The sequence below is a fragment of the Oryctolagus cuniculus genome, chromosome 11, assembly GCF_964237555.1.
Source record: "Oryctolagus cuniculus chromosome 11, mOryCun1.1, whole genome shotgun sequence".
NCBI lineage: Eukaryota > Metazoa > Chordata > Mammalia > Lagomorpha > Leporidae > Oryctolagus > Oryctolagus cuniculus.
Window position 1 is genome coordinate 44,502,606 of NC_091442.1, and position 24,749 is coordinate 44,527,354.

At 49.8% G+C, this 24,749-nt stretch overlaps 1 protein-coding gene across 13 annotated transcripts in view; it reads left to right on the plus strand.

Annotated features, from left to right (window-relative positions):
- The window catches only part of RIN2 (Ras and Rab interactor 2), a 235,604-nt gene that overhangs the window by 106,324 nt on the left and 104,531 nt on the right, over positions 1-24,749 (plus strand). For 5 of the 13 annotated variants that reach the window (XM_070052128.1, XM_051845339.2, XM_051845346.2 and 2 more), the window contains one exon: positions 10,789-10,881. In XM_070052128.1, the coding sequence (XP_069908229.1) occupies positions 10,825-10,881 (57 nt within the window). In that variant the 5' untranslated portion in view covers positions 10,789-10,824. Of the gene's footprint in view, positions 1-8,001; positions 8,185-8,219; positions 8,491-10,216; positions 10,550-10,575; positions 10,716-10,788; positions 10,882-24,749 lie in introns of those variants that run through there. The other 8 variants (XM_070052129.1, XM_051845343.2, XM_070052130.1 and 5 more) reach the window with 7 other exon arrangements.

Sequence of the window (24,749 nt, forward strand, 5' to 3'; positions counted from 1 at the left end):
CAGGTGGATATCGGGTTTTTTTGCAGCAAAGTAAACTTGCCCTTTCATTCCACTTTTCCACGAAATGTTTGAAGTACCATTGTGCACAAATTGAGTGCTCTCCACCTCTCCTAAGCGCTTACTGTGCACCGCAGTCATAACCTTTACAGAGGAGGTGCAGCACGAAACCAGCACAGACTTTTCCTTCTTCACAATTTCCCACATAAAGATGGGTTTTTCACCGTGGATCTTAGCACCCTCAGCATGTGGTATTCATTCTTTCCGTCTTAAGTTGAAAACCCTCACGACTTTCTCTTCGGCACAACCAAATGGCCAGCGTTCGATGCCTCTGTGCTTAGGGGCCGGTGTTAACAGAAATCAGGGTTGGCTGACAACAGCATTGTGATACCAGGATAGTCACAGAAAGCAAGAATGCAGAGGAGAGAGACTACTGGACTACCCTGAGTATGCAAATAGGGTCCTCAAGGCCTGACTGCACAACCAAAGTCTGTTCCTCTCCTCTTCACCCCCTAAAGAATGGAATTCGCTCAAACAACAGGCTGAACATAGGGCTTCCTGGATGGCACCCTTTAACTTGGTGGGGATGGTAGCCAGAAATGGTCAGGTCCCACTAATAATGGTCTGGTTTTGTGGCTGAGCACAGGGTTCTGTCCAGATACCCGGTTTCTCACTTCTGCCGTCTTGTATTTCCCATGTGGTTTAGAATTGGCGAATTAAATACAGTGGTGACCCGGAGTCTGTTGTCTCAGATCGTTAGAGCTGATCGCTACATTTTCAGGAAGTTTCCAAGTACGTTTATGTCATGCTGGGAACTTGAAATCAACCATGATGGAGTGTTTGCACCTCTAATAGGCAAATGCGAACTCTTGGGGGTTTTGCCTCTCTGGAAGTCAGTTGTTAAGCTTTCTCCAGCACATCACTGATGGCAGGTGAAGTGGAAGGATTGGGAAGACGCCAACTTATACAGGAAAACGATGCAGGGCAAAGAAGCAAGTGAGGTTGTGGCTGGGATGGGTCCCAGGGACAAGTTCATTATCAGGGCTGATGCCCTCCCCTCCCCCCTACAGAGAAGTAGGTGTCGTGACCTTGACTGGCCCAAGGCCTTTCCATGTCCCTGTTTGGACTTTGTGCATGATCTTTCCTCTTCACTCCACGGAGAACATAGACTGTTAGTAAACAAAACAGAAACACTTGAAAAATAAAGAGTATTGGGTTTAGGGCCGGCGCCGCAGCTCACTAGGCTAATCCTCCGCCTTGTGGCACTGGCACACCAGGTTCTAGTCCCAGTCGGGGCGCCGGATTCTGTCCCGGTTGCCCCTCTTCCAGGCCAGCTTTCTGCTGTGGCCAGGGAGTGCAGTGGAGGATGGCCCAGGTGGTTGGGCCCTGCACCCATGGGAGACCAGGATAAGTACCTGGCTCCTGCCTTCGGATCAGCACGGTGCGCTGGCTACAGTGCGCCAGCCGCGCCGGCCATTGGAGGGTGAACCAACGGCAAAAGGAAGACCTTTCTCCCTATCTCTCTCTCACTGTCCACTCTGCCTGTCCAAAAAAAAAAAAAAAAAAAAAAGAGTATTGGGTTTAGAATTATAGCAGTCCCTTGCTGGGCACTAGAATATTCTCAGTGCCTTTTTTTTTAATGATTTATTTTGTTTATTTGAAAGGGTTACAGAGAGAGGCAGAGACACAGAGAGAGTTCCTCCATCCATTGGTTCACTCCCCAGATGGCCGCAGCAGCCAGAGCTGTGCCAATCCGAAGCCAGGAGCCAGGAGCCTCCTCTGGGTCTCCCTTGTGAGTGCAGGGGCCCAAGGACCCAGGCCATCCTCCACTGCCCTCCCAGGCCACAGCAGAGAGCTGGATCAGAAGAGGAGCAGCCGGGACTAGAACCGGCGCCTACATGGGATGCTGGCGCCTCAGGCCAGGGCGTCAACCTGCTGTGCCACATTACTGGCCTCTCAGTGCCTTTTCTTGCTAAGTATCTAAGTATTACAAAATGTCCAATATTGAAACCACTTAGAAATAGGTGAAGCTGCATCCAACATACTTTGTGACATAGCCAGATCCTGCCTGAGGAATCACATCTTGTTTGTAATTTTAGAAGGAGGAAAAAAAAACCCACACCTTGGTCTGAGAAAAATTGCGCTGGCAGAAGAAAACCTGAGGAAAAACTCTGCACAGTCACCTTGGTTACTGAGTGAAAACTGACAGAAGCAGCCACTGATCTTACAAAATTCAAAATTGGAATTTTGTGGACACATAGCAGAAACCTTAAGCAGTAAAATTTCCCAGAGACGAAAATCTGTTTGATCAATCACATCTCTGATAGGCAGTTTATAAGGAATGGAATTCATCCCTCAGAACTGTTTTCCATAAAGTTAAATTTAGATGGATATCCCATGTGGAAAAATAAAAACTCTGATCTTTTCTCTCATGCCATGCACAAAAATTAATTTGCGATGGATCATAGACCCACCCATAAAAGTTCAAACAATGAAGTTTTTAGAATGAAACTGGACTCTTCAATAATTTTAAGTTATTATATTAGGAAAGGAGAAAGACACACTAAAATAGAACTGGAAAAGATTTAAACAGTTTGCACAGTTTGAGAAAACTGACCAAAGAGTTAGGATGGCTGAATGCAGTTGGTTCCAAAAAATATTTCCTCCATGAAACTTATTGATATTGGTATCTTTCCAATGGAAATATTTGTGTTTATTAAACATGAAGTTAAAACTTCCTTAAGGTCACAAAGAAACCTTTTGACAACAATCCACAACTCTGTCCCGTGATCAGAAAACTGAATCAATTATAATTTATTCAAATTGGATGAGAGAGAGAGAGAGAGAGAGAGAGAGAGAGAGAGAGAGAGAGAGAAACACAGCCTCCACTCACCTGGCAGTGGAGAAAGAAGAGACAGAAACATCATGTCCATCTGTCTCCTCACCCCCAGATTTTGACAGCTTCCCTCCAAAGTTCTCTGATCCAAAGTTCTCTGACTCCCGTGTTCATGTAAGGAATTCTCCGAAGGGGACTCCTGCCATGTCTGTTTGGTTTGATGAGCTGCTTCTTTATCAGCAGGTGCCTTCATTTCTTCCAAGATCTTTGAAATAAACATCTGACAAGCCAGTGGTAAACATCTTAACGTTCCACCTGCTTCTAAGAACTTGTGTTCTCCTCCCTCCTTCTGAAGCCAAAGCACATTTGTTGGGATGGAACATCAATCCCCCAAACTGCTCAGCTCTCAGCTGCTCATTCTCTCTCTACCTGCTGTGGTCCAATGGTCTCGCCTGTCTGTTCACTCAGGATCCCCACTCCCCATACACTGAGCCACCAGGTGGCTCTGAACCCAGCCTTTCAAGCAAAAGCACCTTCTCTGTGACTCTCGACTCGAATTCTTGAGCAGAAGAGTCTGTTTCATCCGAGAACAGCTCAGAACTAGTTGGGGTCAGGTGCCTAGCCCCTGTCCAATCAGCAGAGGGCATGTGGTAGGCAGAATCACACACCCTGTAGAGCCAGCACAGGTGTGTGACAGTGGTATGAGTGAGTCACTCGGGGTGCAGGAGTGAGAGAGGCTTGTCTATCGGCCCTGGGGAGGAGCTTAATGCCCATCAATGAACAGACCACTCAGAATCCAGTGGTGGCCATGCCAGGGTGGCAGCTCAGTGCGACCCCAGAAGCTTGACTTCCACATTGTACGCTCAACACAGTGATGGTCTAGCATTGCTGGTTGTGTCAGGAGGGGCTGTTGAGTCCTTCCCTTGGGTGCTTAGCACTTCTGTGCATGCTGGTCTGGTCTCCAAATGCCCAACTGAGCATGAGGGCTGTCTTTGGCCCCCAGAACACTTTCTACCCACCCAGAGGTGTGTGGGTGTGCTGGTGAGTGAAGGTCTCCTACGGGCATTGCTCAGCCAGTGATGGGGGAGTTGATGGACAGGTGCACCAGCTGCCTGAGGTGTCCTCTGCCCTAGCTCCAAAGTGGGTGAAGTGCAGTTCTCATGGTGATGAGTGCTTGACAGTGCACCTTGTCTGGGTTGCCCTAACCTGCTTCACATTCCCACTTCCCTGCCGGAGTTACCTGGAGTCACCTCTAATGAACTTGGATGTGAATCTTTGTCTCTGGAAACAGTTAATTCCAAAAAAATTTTAAATGCATTATGTAATGTATGGGCCTGCAGAGTGGACGCAACCCCAGAGCTGCCAGGTTTCAGCCTCAACTAAAAGGAAACATCTGGGTGCAGGCATGCAGCCCAGATTTATTTACGTAGATGTTTATTTATAACGTGTGCTTATTTCATTTCTTTTGAGAGAGAGAGAGAGAGCGAAAGCGAAAGCCTTCAGTACACTGGTTCACTTAGCAAATACCTACAACAGCGAGGGCTGGGCCAGGCTGAAGCCAGCAGCTTGGAGCCCCATCCAGGTCACCCACATGGTGCTTGACCCATCATCTCTGTCTGCCTTCCATGGTATAAGTGAGTAGGAAGCTGAATTGGAAGTGCGGAGTAACCGGAACTCCAACCAAGCACTCCAGTATGGGATTGCAGGTATCCCAAGAGGTGGCTTAACCTGCTGTACTACAATACCCTCTCCATGGCCTGCATTTCCTTTTTTTTTTTTTTTTTTAATTTATTTGGGGGCTGGCATTGTGGCATAGTGGGTAAAGCCACTGCCTGTGACACTGGCATCCCAAATGGGTGCCTGTTTTGAGTCTCAGCTGCTCCACTTCTGTTCCAGCTCCCTGCTAATGTGCCTAGGAAAATAACAGAAGACAGCTCAAGTCCTTGGGCCCCTGCACCCATGTGAGAGACCCAGAAGAAGCTCCTGGCTCCTGGCTTCAGACTGGCCCAGCTCTGGCCATTGCAGCCATTTGGGGAGTGAACCAGCAGATGAAAGATATCTCTATCTCTCTCTCTCTTCCTCCCTCCCTCCCTCCCTCCCTCTCTCTTTCTGTTTCTTCCTTTCTCTCTGTAATTCTTTCAAATAAATAAATCTTTAATAAAAGTTTATTTGAAGACAGAAAGACAGGGAGACAGAGACAGAAATCTTCCATCTGTTGGTTCATTCTTCAAATGCTCACAAAAGCCAGGACTGGGCCAGGCTGAGGCCAGGAGCCTAGAACTCAATCTGTATCTCCCACGTGGATGGTGGAGACCCCAGTACTTGAGCCAATGCCTCTGCCTCCCAGGGTGCATGTTAGCAGGAAGCTGGATCCAGAGGCAGAGCTGGGAGTCAAACCAGACACTCCAATATGGGATTAAGAGTCCCAAGGGAGGGCTTAACTCCTGTGCCAAAAGCCTGTCCCTGGCCTAGATTAAAGATATCTGTGTCCCACATCAGAGTTCCTGGGTTTGATCATCAGCTGTGGCTTCTGACTCTAGCTTCCTGCTAATGCCAATCCGAAGTGCCGTCTGCTGGGAATCCTGGATGGAATGCTCAGCTCCCAGCTCTGGCTTGGCTTAGCTCTGGTTGTTTACAGGCATTTAGGGAGTGAAGCAGTGGATGGAGGATCTCTGTCTCTCTCTGCCTGTTGGGAAAAAAAAGAGTAACAAAGAGTAATGTGTCCATGGACTTTCCATCACTATGGACAGAGAGCTTTGGGAAAGCGCTGACCCCAAGTTCCAGCAGGTAGACAAGCAGACCCTAGCGACATCTAGGGTATGTGGACTGTCCATGTGCAGATTTTTTGGGTTAAGAGCCTGCGTGGTTTATGATGCTTCCCCATGTCTGTGTGACATCATTGCAGCATTGTTTGAAGATACGAATACTTGCAATGACCTTGGGAGTAGCCACCACTCCCTCCCTCCTCCTACTCGTTCTAGGGGGACAGGAGGGACTGTTAGTAGAGATGAATAAGGGATGCCCCCCCCAAGGATGTGGGGGAGGGATATGCAGGAGGCCAGTTCTTGAAGGGTCCAAAGGGGAAGTGAGGGTATTGGGTGGGAGATGAGAGAGGTAAAGTCCTATCCCAGAAAACAGGCGCTTTCTAGCCAGCTTCCTACCTGTTGTCTGCCAGTGGCTACTTAGGCACTAGCATAGCTTCTGCAGCCTGGATAAGGTGAGAGTTGCTTGGAGTCTGTGATCCATCTATCCAAGGATGGAAGGGATGGACCCTGAGCAGAATGAACCCCATTACAAGCTAATCCTATAAGTGGCAGAAATGATTATTTGATAATAACAATATGAAAAAATCCCAGCTGTTTCCACAGTTATTCTTAGGAAACCAAGGCACTGGACAATGTTTTAAATCCTATTTATGGGGACAACATGTGGCATAACAGGTTACACTGCTCCACCTGCAATGCCAGCACCCCAACTTTAATCCCTGGCTGCTCTACTTCCAATCAAGCTCCCTGCTTAGGGCCTGAGAATGCAGCGGAAGGTGGTCCAACTGCCTGGGTCACTACATCCACGTGGAAGACCGGAAGAGGTTGCTGGCTTCTGGCTTCGGCTTGGTCCAGCTTTGGCCATTGCAGCCATTTGGAGAGTGAACCAGTGGATGAAAGCCCCACCCCACCCCCCGCCGTAACTCTGCCTTTCAAATAAGTAAAATACGTCCTTAAAAAATTCTATTGAATAACACAGTTATTGGGAAAAGGGGCCAGGCATACAGCTCTTTGCTTCCAATTTCATACTTTTTCATAAGTTAGCTAATTCTCTTTTCAATGGAAAGTTTCTGTGCTCTTAAACAGTTTTTATAAAACTATATGTGACTGTTGAGTGAAGGAGAACCAGTGCTGGACAAGGATAAATTTTAAACCTTTTTTTTTTTTTAAGTTTGCATAACTGGAATTGTCAAGCCAGAGCCTGGAATAATATTTTTTGTGTCCAACTTGTCGAATCCATGGCGATACAAAGATAATTATGGAAATATTTAGAGAGCTTCCAGACATAGAGCCGCCCTCACTTGCTTCTGTGGCTCTTAGAAAAAAGACCTGCGGGGTGTGGGAGCCGTTTAAAGCACCAGGCGAAGAGGTGAAGTGCATTTCTCAGATTTGGACTTGACCTGGCAGGCCCCCCCTGGGGGGGGGGGTGAGTCACGGGCTCCCACTTCAGTCAGTTTGGCTGTAAAGTAATTATAATAACAAGGTCGTGTTTACTGAGACTGAAGTCCATCACGCCTGGCTTCCTTCAACTACTAGAAAGAAAAAAAAAAAGAAGGAAGGAATCAGGACTAATGCTCTCAGCAGCCTGGAGCTGAGAACAGGGGACTCAAATAAGCTCAGCTGTGAGTGGTGGAGTTCACTGCAGGTACACAGGTGCTTCTGTGGGGTTGTGGGAGGGACCTGAAGTATAGGAAAGAGGGAGGGGACAGAGGATTGGGGTGACATTGGTCAAAGGACCCAGGATTTCAGGAGCTCAATTGTACAACATGGTGACTATAGTGAAAAACAGGGTGTGGGGGGACCTTCAATGAGTTGATGGCAAATGGACCTTATGCAGACACAAGGCATGGATTCCAAAATATTTTTCACCAAAATGAGCTTTTTTAGTATCATTTTCCATGGACTCTTGGAAGTATTTGAAAATCGCTGAGAGGTTTTCAGTGTGCTCACCGCAAATGAATGAGAAATATGGGAGCTGATGGCTGTATCGTTAGCTTGATTTTAGCTATCCCCTGATGTGCACGTATTTTAAAACATTGTGGTATACACCATACATACATATAGTTTTACTTGTTAATTAAAAAAATTTGTTTTAAATAATAAACTGCACCCAGTCCTCAAATAGGAAGGCTGCAGTTTGATTAAATTAATTAAGAGGCAGGGAGGGGAGTAGCCTGGAAAGATGAGTTTCTAATAGGTTTCAGAGTCTCTTTCTTGCCCAGTCTGGCCAGTGGCCAGGTAATACAAAAGCTGAGAGAATGCTTAACTCAGCCCAGCTCCGTTCATCAGTGAGCTAGAAGTTGAGGACTTGGTTTGCATCCCGGTGGGCAGCTGCCACCCAGGTGGAGGTGGCTTTGGCTCTGGTTCTCAGTGCTCCCAGTAGAAAGGGCTGGGCAGGTGGTGGCCTGGCGCTGGCGTCTCAGCCGGCAGCCAGCTTGGTCTGGAGCCGGGCCAGAAGCCTCCGGGGCCCTTTCTGCTTTTAAGGTCAGATCTCCCTGAGCCTCTGCAGTCACTCTTGGCTCTCGGGGCCACCTGGAGCGCCACAGCTACTTCTCCGCCCAAGCGACAGAGCCTGTGATTTGCTGGGTGAGTGAAGGATCTTCACTTCCTGCCTGCGCCCTCCTCCAGCCCTGACTTCAGCTCGGTTTACATTCTTTCAGTGGTGTTATTGAAAGGGCCTGGCAGCTCCGAAACGTTCGCAGTGTCCTTTGTCCCACTAGGGCTACATTTTTTGCTCTTGGGGTTTTGTTGCTTTCGCTCTTCCCGAGCATCTGGGAAGACCCGCTGGATGCGCTCGGCTTGCTGTTTCAAGAACCCGCTTTCCCTAACCAGGAAAAGAGCAGCCTTCCACGGGCGTGAATCTGGAGGAATTTTACCAGCTCTCCGACCACGGTACCTTCTTCTTTCTTAGTCCAGCTGTTTCTCGGGTGGTCTGGGGACGAAAGCTCCGGGTGAGGGATGGGGAACCGCGAGTGGAAAGGAGAAGAGATTGTTTTAAATGTGAGGCGGTTGCTGTGTGTGTTGAGCCAAGGGGTAAGAGGTTACGATTTGCAAAGGAAATTGTTGCTGCAACAGCAAAGATCTTAAATCAGAACTACTTTGGGGGCTTTTAAGGAGTTTATTTAAAAACAAAAACAGTCGATGCATGGGCTGTCTGGTTGGACTGCGGGGCGGCCCCCAGCATTCCCCTCCGTGGCGTGCACCTGCTGTGTGTCCTGTCACCTGAGTTCATCTCCATCCTGGAGTGGCCTTCCGAAGAAGGTGGGGTGGCATCTGTGTTCACTGAAGAAGAGCGATGGCTGGACCTGTCTGCCCTTCACGGAATCCAAACTGGACAGCAACTTGAGGGACCCCTTGAGGTTCAAGTGCGTGTGTGCAGTTCCCAAGGCAGCTGACTGCACCGGGAAGCTTCTGGAATCCACTCTGCTCCACCGCTGTAGGCAAAATTCCGTGCTTGTCGAGGCTCATCAGAGAGGGTTTGTAAATGGAAAAAACTGCTGAACAGAACAAAGAAACTTAGGTCTGGATGAGGAATGAAGTCTTGGCTCTGAGTTAGCAGTTCCTGAACCGCCAGGCTGCATCGAATCCCCTGCCGAGAATTACAGACCTTAGGCAAGGTTTCAAGCCCTGCGTGCTTTTTAAATCTTTCTGGGCTTCTGACTGTAAACAGTTAATCGTTCACTCCCCACAGTTCCTGTTCTGCTGTTAGTTCTGAGCGCAGCGCTGTGTTTTCTCTCTGGAGCTGCTCCAACTTGCAGACTTTGCTAATGGGAGGTGAACTTCAAAGACCCTGGAGTTTGGACTCCCCTGCAGATGCTGAGCTGGAGAACCTGAACCTCCCGGGTCAGCAGGAATACCCTGGACCTCCTCTGGAGGGTATTCAAACCTTGGCCTTCGTCCCAGCGGAATTGCAAATGGAGACAAACCTGGGGAACACACCTCTGAACCTTTCCCATGACCCAGCCGTGAGCAATGCCTCAAAGAGAAGAAGAAGGCATGTGCGCGCGCGCTGTCATAGTTTTCCTAGGTGGGCTTCCACGCGTGGATCTTCACAGCTCACCATGAATGCAGGGGGAAATGTGACCACTGGGGCCAAACCCTGCCTCTCTGTGCACAAGGCTCACTCACACATACATACTACTCTGCCACTTGCTGTAACTTCCCTAACACTGCCCTCAATGTCCCTTTCGTGCTGCTGGCTGGCTCCGCGGCTGGCTGGGCATCTGGATCTCCCTGCCGCACCCTTGCAGCCACTTTTCATATTCCTTAGTCGTCCGAGAGAGGTTTGCATGTCATGGCTGGGATGAGCTTCATCCTGTGTGTGTTATGGCAAGAGTTGATGATGGAGGAGAGGGTGGTTTTTATGTTATGCACACCGATCTGGGTGTGAGTTTATTTAACTTAGGCGTGAATGTTGAAAGTTTTGTGGCCCAGAGGGAAGCATTATTGGGTTTTGATGCTCATGCAGGGGGAAATTCCAAGCTCCAGCAACCACGGTTTTGATTCAGGATCATGGTGTTATCTCGCCTTGACATTTTCCTCTAGCTTCCGGAGTGCACACGGGTGACCCTCCCATGCATGGTCATGGAGCTGTTTACACGCCGCCCCCTTACACACTCTGATCTCTGTCACCCGCAACACAGAGTTGCATCCCAGTCCTCCTGATTTCTAAGGAGAGAATAGAGGGATTTCTTGCCACTGACCTTCTGTTGACCTTGCCTTGGGGAAAGAGCTAGCAGGGCCAGGAATGACTTCACCCCCTTCCAGCAGGATTTCCTGGGACAGACAGACCCTCGTTCTTCCTCTGTGCCTCTCTGATCGGCCACATTCATGCTACAAGCTTTGAGAGCAGAATATGGGGACACCTAATACTGGGTCCCCTTCGGACTTCAGCCGAGGTCAAGCAAACACACAAAGCAATCATTATGCTTCCCACAGCCCTAAGGACCTTGTACGTCAGCCGCAGAGGTTGGGGGTGGGGCTGCGAGGTGAGGCACACAGCCTAGGAACTGTGCCGGCCATGCAGGAAATCAGGCTGCGAGGAGGTGGAAGGGCTTCGGTGGGAAGTCAGTGGCACTGTGTTGTTGACGGAAAAAGATCTTGGCAGGACTGTTGTTGTGAGTGTTCTGTGGCTTAGAAAGGAATTTCCTACAGGCTAGACCAACCATTAAAAAATGTCTCTGCCTTCAGGGGTCCCCGGCGTGCAGCGGAGCCTCGCTGGGGGAGATGTCAGCTCCGACCATGGGCGCCCGCGGTCTGGACAAGCGAGGAAGTTTCTTTAAGGTAAAATGAGGGCCCCGAAGGGGATCTGGAATGTTAGGCTTGCTCCCTTTCCCTGGCTGCCTGGGGAGCTGCAGAGAGAAGCTGTGCCTGCTCTGTTTCTCCCCCCCCCCCCCACCTCAGCCAGCTGCTGCTCAGCCTGCCTGAGCCCTGCCTCTGCTCGTGACTGTATCTTACAGCAGGTCTGGGGTTTTTGTGTGTTGGCGCTTCAGTGCAGCCCAGGACTTGGGCACAGGGAGATGCCATGGTCAGCCACTCAGTGGTGGCAGGGGTGTGTGTGTTTATCCGCACAGCGTCCCGCTGGCCCTTTTACTCTTGGATGGTTTTATGGTGGAAGTTGGACTTGGCTGTGCGGGACGTGGGTGCTGTGGGCCAGCGTGTTCCACCCTTTGCATGATTTATGAGTCACTTCAGGGCTCACGAAAGTAAAGACCACATCCCTGGCCTCCCTGCAGGCTGACTTTATGTTATTTGCTGCTGGTGTCTTTTATCAAACACCCCCAACGTCTCCCTAGAGTAAGACCAGGAAGAAACAAGGCAGTGTGGTGGAAGCCGTGCAGCCTTTCTGTCCTCATATTCATGGTGATGGGATTAAGTCACCTTGCTGGCTTAAGAAGATGAGATTTTAAATGGACATCTACATATCTGTGTCTATAAAGTACATACACTTTCTAGTATATATGTATATACTATACATATATATTCTATAGCATATATGCTATGTATTACATATAGTATATAGATATACTATAGACAGAGTGAGATTCTGTCGTCATTTCTAATTTACACTTGAAAATCTCTCCTCCCCACTTTGTTTCCTCAAATTGACCTCAGATTAACCTACACGCATTCCAGAACATTTGGAAAGTACAGTCACTTAAAAAAATTAGAAAACTAGAAGTACAATGCACATTACAAATCTATCATCACCAAGTGTTCCAGCACCAGTTTGTCCCCAGAGGAGGGACACATGGAAAACCTTATTACTGAGGAAAAGCAACTATATTTAATGATTACCCCAGCCCTCGTGGGCTGTAAGTATGTATTAACTCTCATTTTATTACATGTTTCCTGTTGCCAAGAGATCACAACCGGTTTATTGTATCAACTGTTGGTGCTACCCAAAAATCCATCAAAAGAACCTGTTGATGAAGCAAAGCTAATTGAGGCTGTTGATTGTTGCTAGTGGGAATGTCGTAGGACATTTCTAGAACTTGGCGGTGTAGTCACGTAAGCTGAGTTTTTCAAGGTGTGGAAATGGTTAGGTCTCAGCTACGTTTGTGACCAAGTAGCTCAGGATTAGTGGACACAGCAAGCCTGAGTGTTTTTTGAAGTGAGTCCGAGGGAGTGAATCATTGTTTGTTTTCCCAGGTGAGCCAACTATTGGTCAGAACAAGCTGTTTGTAGGAACTTCCTGCCGCAAGCAGTGAAGTTATTTATCAGTTTACAACCTAAGCTTCCTGAGCAGGAAGATCCTGGGAGAAAAGAATTAAGTTCTGTTGCCACAGGTGGTCTGGATTCTTAGTCCTAATAGTTAAGCTGTGTGGACAGAAGCTGTCTCAATTCTCAATTGTTTTGCTCAGTGTTCATCAAACCCATAGAGCCTCTACCCACCAAGGCAGAAGAAAGCTGGGGAGCGCTGAGGGCTAGTGCCCCACCCCCATCCGAGGCTTCCACCTCCAGGTCTCTGAATTGTGTCTGTGCTGGAGGTATTTGTTGCTCCCTGATTAAAGGAATAATCCCAGGTCCTCCCTTAAAGCACTGCCTAAATATTGGTGAGTCCATAGTCACCACCTCACGATGACCCTGGAAACACACTGGAGTTGTATCTTGCATAGTAGTTAAATTTCAAAGTGAGGGGGAAGAAAAATGAATGTAGCCAAAATTCTGATTACCTATGGCAAGGTCCATTATAGCCAACTTTTCCTGCAGTCCTGGGAAAATAATGTTTTTATTTTCATTTTCAGTGGAACAGCAGGTAAAATAGTTGAGTTACGTTTCTTAGCTCTGTTCAAATGAAAGCATCGCTCAGGCTAAAGGTGAGAAGCCTGCCAGAACTCGCTGGAGCAAGTGCTAACCTCTTGATCTCTCCTGAGTCAGATACCCCTGAGGCAGTCATTGGCAAAGAGGCCTGCGCTGCTTAACTGGTTATTGTCTGTAAGTTTTTCTTCTTCCCTGTGCTGAAATGGTTTCATTTATTTAAGCTAGGTGTCCTAAGTGAGTGATCTTGTTACTTTGTACTTCTTTTCTTTCTTTCCTCTTCTTTATAAACATTGTTATCCTTTGCTGGACCTGCTCTATAATTAGTCTCCAGAGTTGGGCAAGTAAGTTATTTGCAAGGTGGTAGTAGTGGCCACCCTCTGGGACATGTAGTACGGACCCCTGGAGTTCATTTTTTAACAAGCTGGAGTGAAGTTCAGCTGCTGAGACATCTGTCCCTCTGCACAGCCTGGGTTCCTTCAGCCCTCTGTTACTCCTCGTGCTTGTCTGTCCACCTGCACCTGTTCTGCACTTGGGGGTCAGCCTCCCTCTGTCCTTAGGCCAAGGAGAGAAAAACCAGAAGCCATCCCTGACCTCACGGAGCTGTCAGTCTGGTAGCAAAGAAAGATATTAATCAAAGGATCACACCCCTGTCCATCTAACTCTGAATCAGGAAAAGAAGACAATGCTTTGTGCGCGAAGTAGAAAGGGCTCAGGGAGTCAGTTTCTTTGAGGTCCCAGAGGAATCTTTGCCACGAAAGGTACCTTTGAGTTGAGAGGTGTGGCTTACTCCTTGTGAGGAAGGTGGGGGGCGGAGCTAAATCTCAGAATGACTGGTGCTTAAGCCGCTGCACGTGCATTTCTCAGAAGCATCAGTGAGGCCCTGGAACTCGGGGAGGAGCCTTTCCTGCCTCACAGCTGAACTGCACGTGCTCGTTATCCCGCCATGCTCATTAGTGTGTGTGTGACTTTTGTGTCAAGTACAGATGTTGAGAGATGGTTGTCGGACCTCTGTTTCAAACCAGGGTTGCCAACTGCCAGGAGCAAGCTTCGATTTGTGGTTTCCCATCTGTCCTGGCTAAGGGAAATGACTCAGAAGGGCTGGAGGGCATGAGACACACGGGGAGAGAGCACAGATTGTCTGACGCCTCCTGGTCGGCGTTCATGGTCATCACATCCTGGAAGCACTGACCACATAAATCCTGGGCTGCACACACATTTGCCACCGTCATTCACAGCACCATTTCATGTCCCTCAGTCACCTGTATGAAGGAATCCCTTCCTGTTCTGCACAGTTACTGGGGGAACACACGGTGAGGATGATGTCCCAGACAAAGTGGACGAAGCAGGGAGCTTCCAAGTAATAGACACCTGCTGCTATGAGATTTGAAGGGTGTAATTTTTTTAAAGATTTATTTTACTTTGTTGAAAGGCAAAGTTACAGGGAGGGAGAGAGATCTTCCATATGCTGGTTCACTTCCAAATGACCACAACAGCTAGGCCTGTGCCAGGCCTAAGTCAGGAGCCTGGAACTCTGTCCGGGCCTCCCACTTTTGTGGCAGGTGCCCAGGTACTTGGGTCATCTTCCCCTGCCTTCCCAGGCACTTGAGCAGGGAGCTGGATTGGAAATGGAGCAGCCGGGACTTGAACCAGTGCTCATGTGGGATACTGGTATCCTAGGCAGTGGTTTAACCCACTATGCCACAATGTCAGCAATGAGATTGTACCCCCCCCCCCAAAAAAAAAAAAGAATTCATCTGAGCTGGAGAGGCTCTGGGTAGTCCGGATGCTCAGTGTCATTCTGATCCGTCCTATTCCTACTCCTTTAATCATGCCATTACCCCAAGCCACCCCCATTCCCACCCCAACCCACGCAGTCACCAAGCACTAGCAAATCCTCCCTAAGCATCCAAAATCCATGCCCTTCTTCCCTCTCCTGTCTCTGCCTCCTCATAGCGTCTCATCCGTTCCTTTGTGGGCACGGACGATGCTTATACCCCACCCACACCCATACCCACACCAAATTTGTTGATTTTCGCGTTTGCTCCCAAACCATTCCATTGATTCACGTCACCTGCTTGAAGACCCTGGCTCCTTGCTGGGCACAGGGCCATATCCGCAAGTCTTTACCTTGGCATTCTAGAACTTTCCTCCCTTCCCCAACCCTCCCTTCCCCATCCCCCCCCATCAGCATCCTGGCTCTGCACTGGGACCACCTCTGCTGGTGCCTGGTCTCCAGGCTTTGTTTGCACTGCCTCTTTTCCATCTCGTCCCTTCTGCCCCTCAACCTCCACTGTCTTGCCAGGCACGGTTAAGACCCACTTGATCCCTGCCAGTGGAGGTTACCTGGTGTCTACCTTTACTTTGCTCTGAAGGAAAAAAAAACCATGCTAGTAGTGGATGTGTGGAGGCATAGCTGTGGCCCCAGGGAGTGGCCAGGATGCAAATTTCAGCTCATAACTTGAACTCCACTGTGAGGGGTTTGTTCTGCCCTCTTGTTACCATGGCCCTGACCCGAGGAGAATCCCTTGTGAATTGCCCACTGGACAATTCCAGTTTCTTACAGGAACGCCCTGGAGCTTCCTGGACATGTCTGCCCTTGCTGGCCTCAAGGAGTCTGTAGACTTCCCTCTAAGTGGCTGAATGTGGGGACATGCCCAGCTCAGCCACGCAGGCTCAGTTGGAGATGCTGTCTTTGGTATCTCACCTGGTTTTCATAACAAGGTGCCTCATGTTTGTCCTTCAGAAACATAAATCCTTAATTATATTTCTTTTTCAGAAGACACAATCTTTTTTAAAATTATTTATTCTGAGAGGCCAAAAGAGAGAGAAGGGGAGAGAGAGAGAGAGTGTGTGTGTGTGTGTGTGTGCGCGCGCTCTGATCCCCTGAGTCACTCCCTAAATGCCTGCAGTGGCCAGGGGGTTGAAACCAGGTCTCCCACAAGGGTGGCAGGGACTCAATTGTTGAGCCATCACCACTGCCCCCCAGGGTGTGCATAAGCAGGAAGCTGGAGTCCGGAGCTGGGTATTAACCCCAGGTGCTCCTAAGCTGGCCAGATGCCTGCTCATGTAACTACTGCAGAGAAGTCACAGAGGCGTTGTTGTGGACTGTAATGAAGAGAGGAACAAGTTCCCAGGAGATCAGATTGTTAGAATCTGGCCCCACCAAGTAAACAAACCAGGAGTGAGGATCCACCGAGCTCCCTTAACCATCAGTCTCTCCTCAGCGTGTGAAAAAGCATTCTGTTTGCAAAAATTCCGTCTGGCAAGCAGATTTCCAGTCACCCGGAACTGGCGCAGCTACACATTTTAGGGCCCAGTGATTCCTAGCGTTTGAACCAGCACTGAACTTGCCTGTGTGTGGAAATTCAATTCTCTGCTTGCACAGCCAAGGAAAACAATTTTCGGCTGTGTAACAGCGGACAGGGATGACAGGGTGGGGGCCACGCCACACAGCGGCCAGAACCCAAACCCCATGTTCGTCAGTGGTGGTGGCATTGAGCAGATCTTCACCGGGGTCTGTGGATGCTTAAAAAGCCACCGAGGTGATTGTTGGCTCTGGTGCCCGGATGTCACCTGCCTAGTGTGCAGGGAGGCTCAGCCACAAGCCTTTCACTCTGCAGATGTAAGCACCTTGCAGGGGCAATAACAGGATGATTAGTGATGTGATCAGTGGTCACCATAGAGAAAACCTGTCCACTGTAACACGGTACAGTATGTAATGTGGTATTACAGTATGCAGTGTGGTATTACCCTGACATCAGTACCCACGTGTGTTTTTTTTTTTTTGTTTTTTAATATTTATTATTTTGAAAGGCAGAACGAGATCTTCCATCCACTGATTCACTCCCCAAATGGCCACAACCATCAGGACTAGGCCAGGCTGAAGCCAGGAATCTGGAACTCCATCCGGGTCTCCCACCTGTATAGCAGGGACCCAAGCACTTGGCCATCTTCTGCTGCTTTCCCAGGAGCATTAGCAGGGAGATGGATGCCAGTGTTGTAGGAGGCAGCTTAACCCGCTGCACCACGACACCGGGTCTCGGTGCAAGCTCACTTTCTTTTTAAAACTACTTGTGTGCTTGAAAGATAAGAAGTGAAGCAGGCTCCCCAGGCTCCCCTCCACCACGTGTTTCTCCAGCCTTCCTTGTGGTGCTGGGTTTCAAAATCTGGAGGAAGCCAAAGGAGGAAAAGGAGGAAGACGTAGCTTGAAGGACTTTTGTGTCAGTGCATGATTTTCAAAAAGCTATGACCCGACATGGAACGGCCATCGGCGAGGCTGGCTCGGAGACGGCTCTGAGAGAGCCCATGCTTGTGGCAGACTGGGGCTTTCTGTGCTGACAGTGACAGCTCGTCAGCATCCTCCAACACGGTGGAACTGGAGCCTTGGGGTTCCCCTCTTTCTTCTGAAGAGAAATCTGCAGCTCACAGGCAGCCTTGTGGTGTCTGTGTCCTGAATTCACAGCACAAAGCAAAGTCAAATACAGCTGCTTTCTCCTTGACAATGAACTTGTCAGACAGGAACCCAGCAAGGCCATGGAAGGATGGACTCAAAAAATGAAAAGGTCATTCCGCTTGGCAATTTTAACGCCTTCTATTAAGCAACTGGGGTGGAAGCAGATTACAAAGTGGAATTATAGAATATCTCAAAGTAACAATCATCAAAATGTCCCCTGTCAGCATCACTGGCATACACTCATAGCAGCAGAAGGCAATTTGAGACATCAGAAACACTTATCGGAAAAGACGTGTCCCAATTTTTGCCTTATTTCCAAGTTTTAAATAGTGTTTCTTTTTTAAAAAAGGTTTATTTACTTATGTATTTGAAAGGCAGAGTCATAGAGAGGCAGAGGCAGAGAGAGAGAAAGAGAGAGATCTTCCATCCACTGGTTCACTCCCCAAATGGCCACAGCTGCTGGAGCTATGCCAATCTGAAACCAGGAGCCAGGAGCTTCTTCTGGGTCTCCCACATGGGTGCAGGGGCCCAAGCCCTTGGGCCATCTTCTGCTTTCCCAGGCCATAAGCAGGGAGCTGGATTAGAAGTATAGCAGCCAGGACTTGAACCAGCACACATTTAGGATGCTGGCACTGCAGGCAGTGGCTTCACCCACAATGCCACAGTGCCAGCCCCTAAATAGTGTTTCTTGATACTCAAGTGATTATAATCAATACTCAGTTACAATAAATTATTGATTAATTAGTTAATAATGGTTCTTCTTCTACAACACCTTCCCTTGTCCCCGGATTTCCTCAGCCTGGGATTTCTGCCTTGAAAGAACAAATGCCTTCAGTGAGATTGTATACATAGAGCCCCAGGAAGGCCAGTTGCAAGCTGATTGGAATACCGTTAGGGGAGTTCAGGGCCCTGTTTATTGTTGTGAAAGCCTCGCTGTTGTGTTCTGAACCCTCGTGCATGTGGCTGTTGCCTGTGGGTCTATCTGCCGGTTTGGTGAACGGGATGGAGGTGAATTTCCCCAGAGAACCAGGGAGGTCATCAGAAACCCTCTTCCCCAAGACAACCTGATACTTTGTGACCTGATGCTGTGTAACCCTTTGCCACAGCCCTAACTGCCCCAGACCTTAATGATGTCCAACAGCAAATGCTTGGGCCTCATAGTCTCTGTGTGTTGGAAAGCTGGGTGTAGTTTAGCCAAGTGCCTGAAGCTCAAGGTCTCTGCCAGATTCAGGTTGAGCTATGGTCTCATCTGAAGGCTTCACAAGGGAGGGAATCCACTTACAGATGTACTTGGTGGTGCTTTGGCCACGAGGTTCTCCCCAGTGGGGCTGCCTTGGAGAGAGCAAGACAGATGGAAATGGGGCCAGTGTTGTGGCACGGCAGGTTAAGTCACTGTGTGCAAGGCCAGCCTCCCATATTGGGTCTATGCGTTCAAGCCCCAGTTGTTTTTCTTCCAATCCAGCTTCCTGCTAATGTGCCTAGGAAACAGCAGAAAGATGGCTCAAGTGCTTGGGCCCCCTGCACCCACATGGGGAGGTCAGGAAAATGTTCCTGGTTCCTGGATTCCACCTGGCCCAGCCCTGGCTGTCACAGCCACTTGGGGAGTGAACCAGCATATGGTAGATCTTTTTGTCTCTCCCTCTCTGTCATTCTACCTTTCAAATCAATCAATCAATATTTAAAGGAAAAAGAGGGAGCGGGAAGCCAGCTAATCTGTACTAGTCTACTCTTTAAGTCCACCCTAGTCCAGGAGAGATTACTCAAAGGTGTGAAAACCAGGGTAGGGGTTCCCTGAAGAAAGCCTTAGAGAGCAAAACCCAAAAAAGCAGCCTCGTCACAAACTCAGAAACCCACAGGGCCAGGTGGGAATAAAATGAGTGGCCGGAGTGACTGGGCCTGGTGTTGGGCAGGTGGAATCGGTGGCATCGCAACAAACTGGAGGGCGAAGCCCCTTTTGGGAGGGGAACATGTACCCCAGTCCCATGTAGTTGCTGTCACACAGATTAAATGGGACATTCTACCAATATTTTCAAAAGAGACCAGAAATCCAGATTTTTATGCCAAAGAATCCCGGCTTTAAACGCACTCTGAGCCAGCGCCGCCACTCAATAGGCTAATCCTCCGCCTAGCGGCGCTGGCACACCGGGTTCTAGTCCCGGTCGGGACGCCGGATTCTGTCCCAGTTGCCCCTCTTCCAGGCCAGCTCTCTGCTGTGGCCCAGGAGTGCAGTGGAGGATAGCCCAAGTGCTTGGGCCCTGCACCCCAAGGGAGACCAGGAGAAGCACCTGGCTCCTGCCTTCGGAGCAGCGCGATGCGCCGGCTGCAGCGCACTGGCCGCGGTGGCCATTGGAGGGTGAACCAACGGCAAAGGAAGACCTTTCTCTCTGTCTCTCTCTCTCTCACTGTCCACTCTGCCTGTCAAAAAAAAAAAAAAAAAAAAAAAAAACCACACTCTGGGGGAGGGGACAGGGCCAGGCGTTTGGTGCATTGATTAAGCTGCTGCTGCATGGGACGCCTGCTTCCCCATTCCGAGTCCTGGCTCCACTCTCCATCCTGGCTTCCTGCTCCTGTCACTCTGACAGGCAGCAGGTGATGGCTCACATCTCTGAGTGTCTGCCACCCACGTGGAAGACCCGAATTGAGTTTCTGGCTCTAGCCTGGCCCAGCCCTGACTGTTGAGGACATTTAGGGAGTGAACCAGTTGATGGGAGATCTCTCTCTGTCTCTGTCTCCCTCTGTCTGCTTTTAATAAATAAAATAAATATTTAAAACTTACAAAGCGACTGAGGATCAAAGACAGTGCTTCCAGGGCCCAACCCTGTCCTGCAAGCAGTCAGTATGAACTTCCAATTAGATAATGACTTGGGAGAGGGGTCACTGGGTGCTAAGTCCAGCCTCCCATGGATACAAGGGACTTTCAGAAAGTTCTGGGAAATGGGATTAAAAGATAGGTTTGTTTGTTTTGGTGCCAACAGTTTTGACACTGTTTTCTCATAACCCGCATTTCCAGTGCACTTTCTGACGCAACCCCGAGACTTCCTGCCCTCCTGCCTCCCAACAGGCTCCTGGCATTCACGGAAGCCAAAGCCTCAGCGTCTGCTTCTCTTGGGGGTGCTCGTGTTCAGCACTAAACAGAGGGTGGAAGAGGCAGCGTCGGTGCCCAGGAGCTGCAGCCACTCGGGGGAGACCGTATCACCTGAGGCTGGGCAGATGATAGCGAGCATCCCAGCCCCACCACGACGCCCTGGACAAGCCCAAGGTCCCCAGAGCATGTAGGCCCCTCCTCCTGCCTTCAGTTGTCTCCTTTAGCTGTTGACTACCTGGAGCCCCCGGTCCCAAATGAAAAGCTGTGGTGGGAGGAACCGGTGTGAGATATGGCGTCTTCTGCCTCCTCCCTCTGATTTGCAGAAACGGAGGAGACCCTGACTTCCAGGAGCTCTCCCTCCTCAACTGCACGTCAGTTTGTTTTTGTTAGAGTTATTCATGGTACTCGTTTATTTTATTTTTTTTATTTGACAGGTTGAGTTAGACAGTGAGAGAGAGAGAGAGAGAGAGAGAAAGGTCTTCCTTCCATTGGTTCACCCCCAAATGGCCACAATGGCTGGAGCTGCGCTGATCCGAAGCAAGGAACCAGGAGATTCTTCCTGGTCTCCCACACGGGTGCAGGGACTCAAGGACTTGGGCCATCTTCTACTGCTTTCCCAGGCCACAGCAGAGAGCTAGATCAGAAGCGGAGCAGCTGGGTCTTGAACCGGCGCCCATATGGGATGCCAGCACTGCAGGCAGAGGATTAACCAAGTGAGCCACGGCGCCGGCCCCTTATTATTTTTTTAACATTTATCTATTTTTAATTGACAAATGCAAGTTGTACACATCTGTGGTATACGTGTTGTTTTTCAATATGTACACGTGATAAATTGGCTACACTGAGCTAATGAACACACACGTCACCTCTCACAAGAATTGTTCTGTAGTAAGAACACTTAAAATCTCTCTCGCAATCTGCAAAAATGCAGTACATTGTTATATTCAGCGCGGTCTCTGAACTGTGCAATAGAACTCTTGAAGCATTCCTCCTGTTTAACTGAAATTCTACATCCTTTAACCAATCCTCCGGCTTCCCCTAGCCGCTGGCGGCCACTACTCTAAGAGTTCAGCTTTTTGAGATCCTACTTGTAGGTGAGATCACACAGCACTTGAGTTTCTGTGCCTGGCTTATTTCACTTAACATAGCGTGCTCCGGGCCCATCCACGTTGTCACTGACAACAGAGGTTCCTGCTCTGTTAGGGCTGAATAGTATTCCATCGTGTGTCTATACTGCATCTTTCTTTTTCCACTCACCCAGTGAGAGACACTGGGGTTGCTTCCGTATCCTTATTGTGCAATGGATGTAGAAGTCAGTCTCCAACATGCTGGTTTCATTTCCTCCATGCATGCCCAGTAGGGGGAGTGTGGCTCCTCCAGGGAACCCCTGGAGGATGTCTTAGGTCCTTGGTCATTTACAACCAACACAGACTTATTTCTCAAAAGGCTGGCATCCGATGAAGGCTTCCCTGCTCTGTCATCCCAAAGAGGAAGGGCAAAGAGAGGGTGCAGTAGCTAACAAGAGGGGCCCCTGGACCTAAGCATCTCCTGTTACGCCCCGCCTCCCAGCGCTGTTGCACTGGAGGTGAAGTTTCCAACACAGGCTTCTGGGGAAGGGGCAGCTCAGGCACCATCCAACCACACCATTAGTCATTCACAACTCAGTATAAACTACAGCATTATGAATTGTGTGACTGAGATCACCCGAAAGAGGAACTTTGAGTTTCTGTATTGAGAAAGAAGGAATGCATAAAAGTCAATTGGGATTGCTGAGCAAGAAGCCAACACCCGGGGCCCCACTGTAGGGTGGGCACAGGTGAGTAGTAAGAACACTACTCACCTGTACAGGTCAGGTGTGCAGGTGAGGCACCTGTCACCTGTGAGGGAAAGAGGAGCAGTGAGGAGAGAGTGTTAGAAAGTAATAGGTAGAGATTCAGGTACGCACAAACCCTGATGCTCTCCAAACATCGTTGCCCCAAACCTGGAGGTTGTGGGGCTCCCAGGGACCTTTGTTTGAGCCACATCTTCCCTCAGTACACAGATAGAACAGGTGAGGTTAAGAACCATGCGAAGCTCTGGAGTGAGGCACCCTGGGCGTACCCCAATTCCATTACCTACTACCTGTGTGGCTTGCAGCGAGTTATTTCAACTCTTGGGAGGCTCCGTTTTCCCACCTGGAAACTGGGCATAAATGGACCTTCTGTTAGAAGAACTCAACAATACCACCCTTAACAAACATCGAAGCCTTAGTTTTAACAAGCATCCCAGTGATTCCTGCCCTGGTGAGGTTTGGGAGGCACTGAGTTACCTTAGGGTGGCCCCTTCCAGGTGAGACGCCTACCTCTGTGCACTTACAGGCACATCAGGAGGTCCCGGATGCTTGCAAAGTGGTCCCCAGGTCGGCAGCAAGGGCATCCCCCAGAGGTTGCTAGTAAGGTGGGCATTCGCGACTAGTAGCTCCCCTTCTGCGGTGTGTGACTGCAGCCAGCATCAGCGTCATGTGGGGACTTACTAGAAACGTACTTCTTGGGTTCCAGCCCAGATCTGGGAGAACCAGGACTTTGGGGACAGGGTCTAGCACCCTTGGGGTGCCAGACCCTATATTTGCATGAGTGAACAGGATCATACAAATGGCACAGAGGAGTCCCCGTTCTAGATGTGGCTTCATGGCCCGCTTTGGAAGGTAGAGAGAGCACCTTTGGGGCTGGGCGTGGCCATCGATGGGCTCATGGTATTTGGCTGCTTTCCGTCAATCAGTGGTTCTGCATAAGCCTTGGTGCTCCCCACCGCCTGGTGAACTGGGACTTCTGTGTTGTTCCTGTCTGCTCACCCCAATTTGATTTGCACACAAGACACACAGGGCTGATCCTTGTGGTGCCTCAGCACGCCCCAGACCCTGTAATGTGCAAGAAGCACCAGCAGCCCTTCCAACCTTGAGCACTTGACCTTGCCCTTCATTTTCAGGGGCTCACACATTCACAGGCTGAAGAGTCAGGCCCTTGGGCTCTTCCATCCCCACCTCTCTGCTAAGCCCCTTGTGTGGAGGGGGAAGTCTCCTGTTTTGGTGCCCCTCCACTTACACACCCCAGCCACCCTCCTCCTTCAACTGCTTTTGAAAATCGACATTTACTCTTGCAGACACCATTTCAGGCATTGTTTGAAGCCCCTTACAACCATGAACTTAATGACTCTCCCCACTGTTATTGTCCCCATTTTACAGCTGAAGAAACTGAGGCATGGAGAGGTTAAATAACTTGGCTCAGGGCCCCAGGGTTTGGGAGTTGTGCAGTGGCTTCATGATGACTGTACTTAAACTTGAATGAGATCCCGGGGGGCATTGGAGCCAGCACTCGTGTGATGCTTCTTGGGGGTTTAGAGATGCTGTGTGTGCCCCCGGGCAGCTCAGTAATGAGACACTGGGCATACCATCCACCCACTGCTTCCCGTGTCCCCCAGGGGTTGGACACTCGTGAATTGAGCCTCAGTTTGCTTTCACACTCTGACCACCCACAGCTGTCCCTTGCAGGTGGCTGCCTCCCTGAGAGGCAGAAAGCGAGACCATTCTTCCCCAAGACCCACCAGGAAGCCATCCGTCCTCAACACTGGGCTTGCTAGCTGGCTGCAGCCACAAACAACACATCCCAGAACCCCGTGGGGACGTCTCAGAGGGGATCCAGGGGCTCCTTACAGGATGTGGGCTTGTGCTAGCTGAGTTAGCAAATGAAACACACCGCGTGGCAGCTGCATGTGAATTTCAGATCTATTGCAGCGGCTCAGGGATCTTTATCTAGGAGGTGGGAGAAGCCACGGGAATCAGAGGCGACCTTGGTGAGGAAGTGGCCAGTACTCCGGGAGGTCAGAAGAGGGGGAGGCGCGGTCACTTTTGGTGGCGCGAGTGGCCTGGTTTCTGCCTCGCCCATGAATACCCGGGGTTGACGTTCTGCGTAATGCCAAGGGAGTTTCCCATCTTTCTCCTCCTGCTGCTCATTTCCGTCTCAGAGCTGGAGATCACTTGGAGTTCCGTGCCCCGCGGCGGTGGGCTCAGTCCGTCTCCCTGGTTCTCTAGAAATGGTTTTGCTTGCCACCCCGTGGTTGGGGGTGCTCCTCACATCCCGCAGGCAGAGGCTGAAGATGCTGCCATGCTTCCTGCTGTCCATAGGATGGCTGCTGCCAACGATTATCCCGCCCCCAGTCTCCCAAGTGGCGGTTTGCACTGTCAATCAGGAGATGGCCCTTCCTGTGGGGGCGGGGGGGCCTCTGCCCGTGTCTCTGTGTCAGGCCTCCCAGAAGTGAAAGGAGTGGGAACAGGAGAAGGGTGGTCGTGTGTTGAGCACCTCCCCACACCGTCCT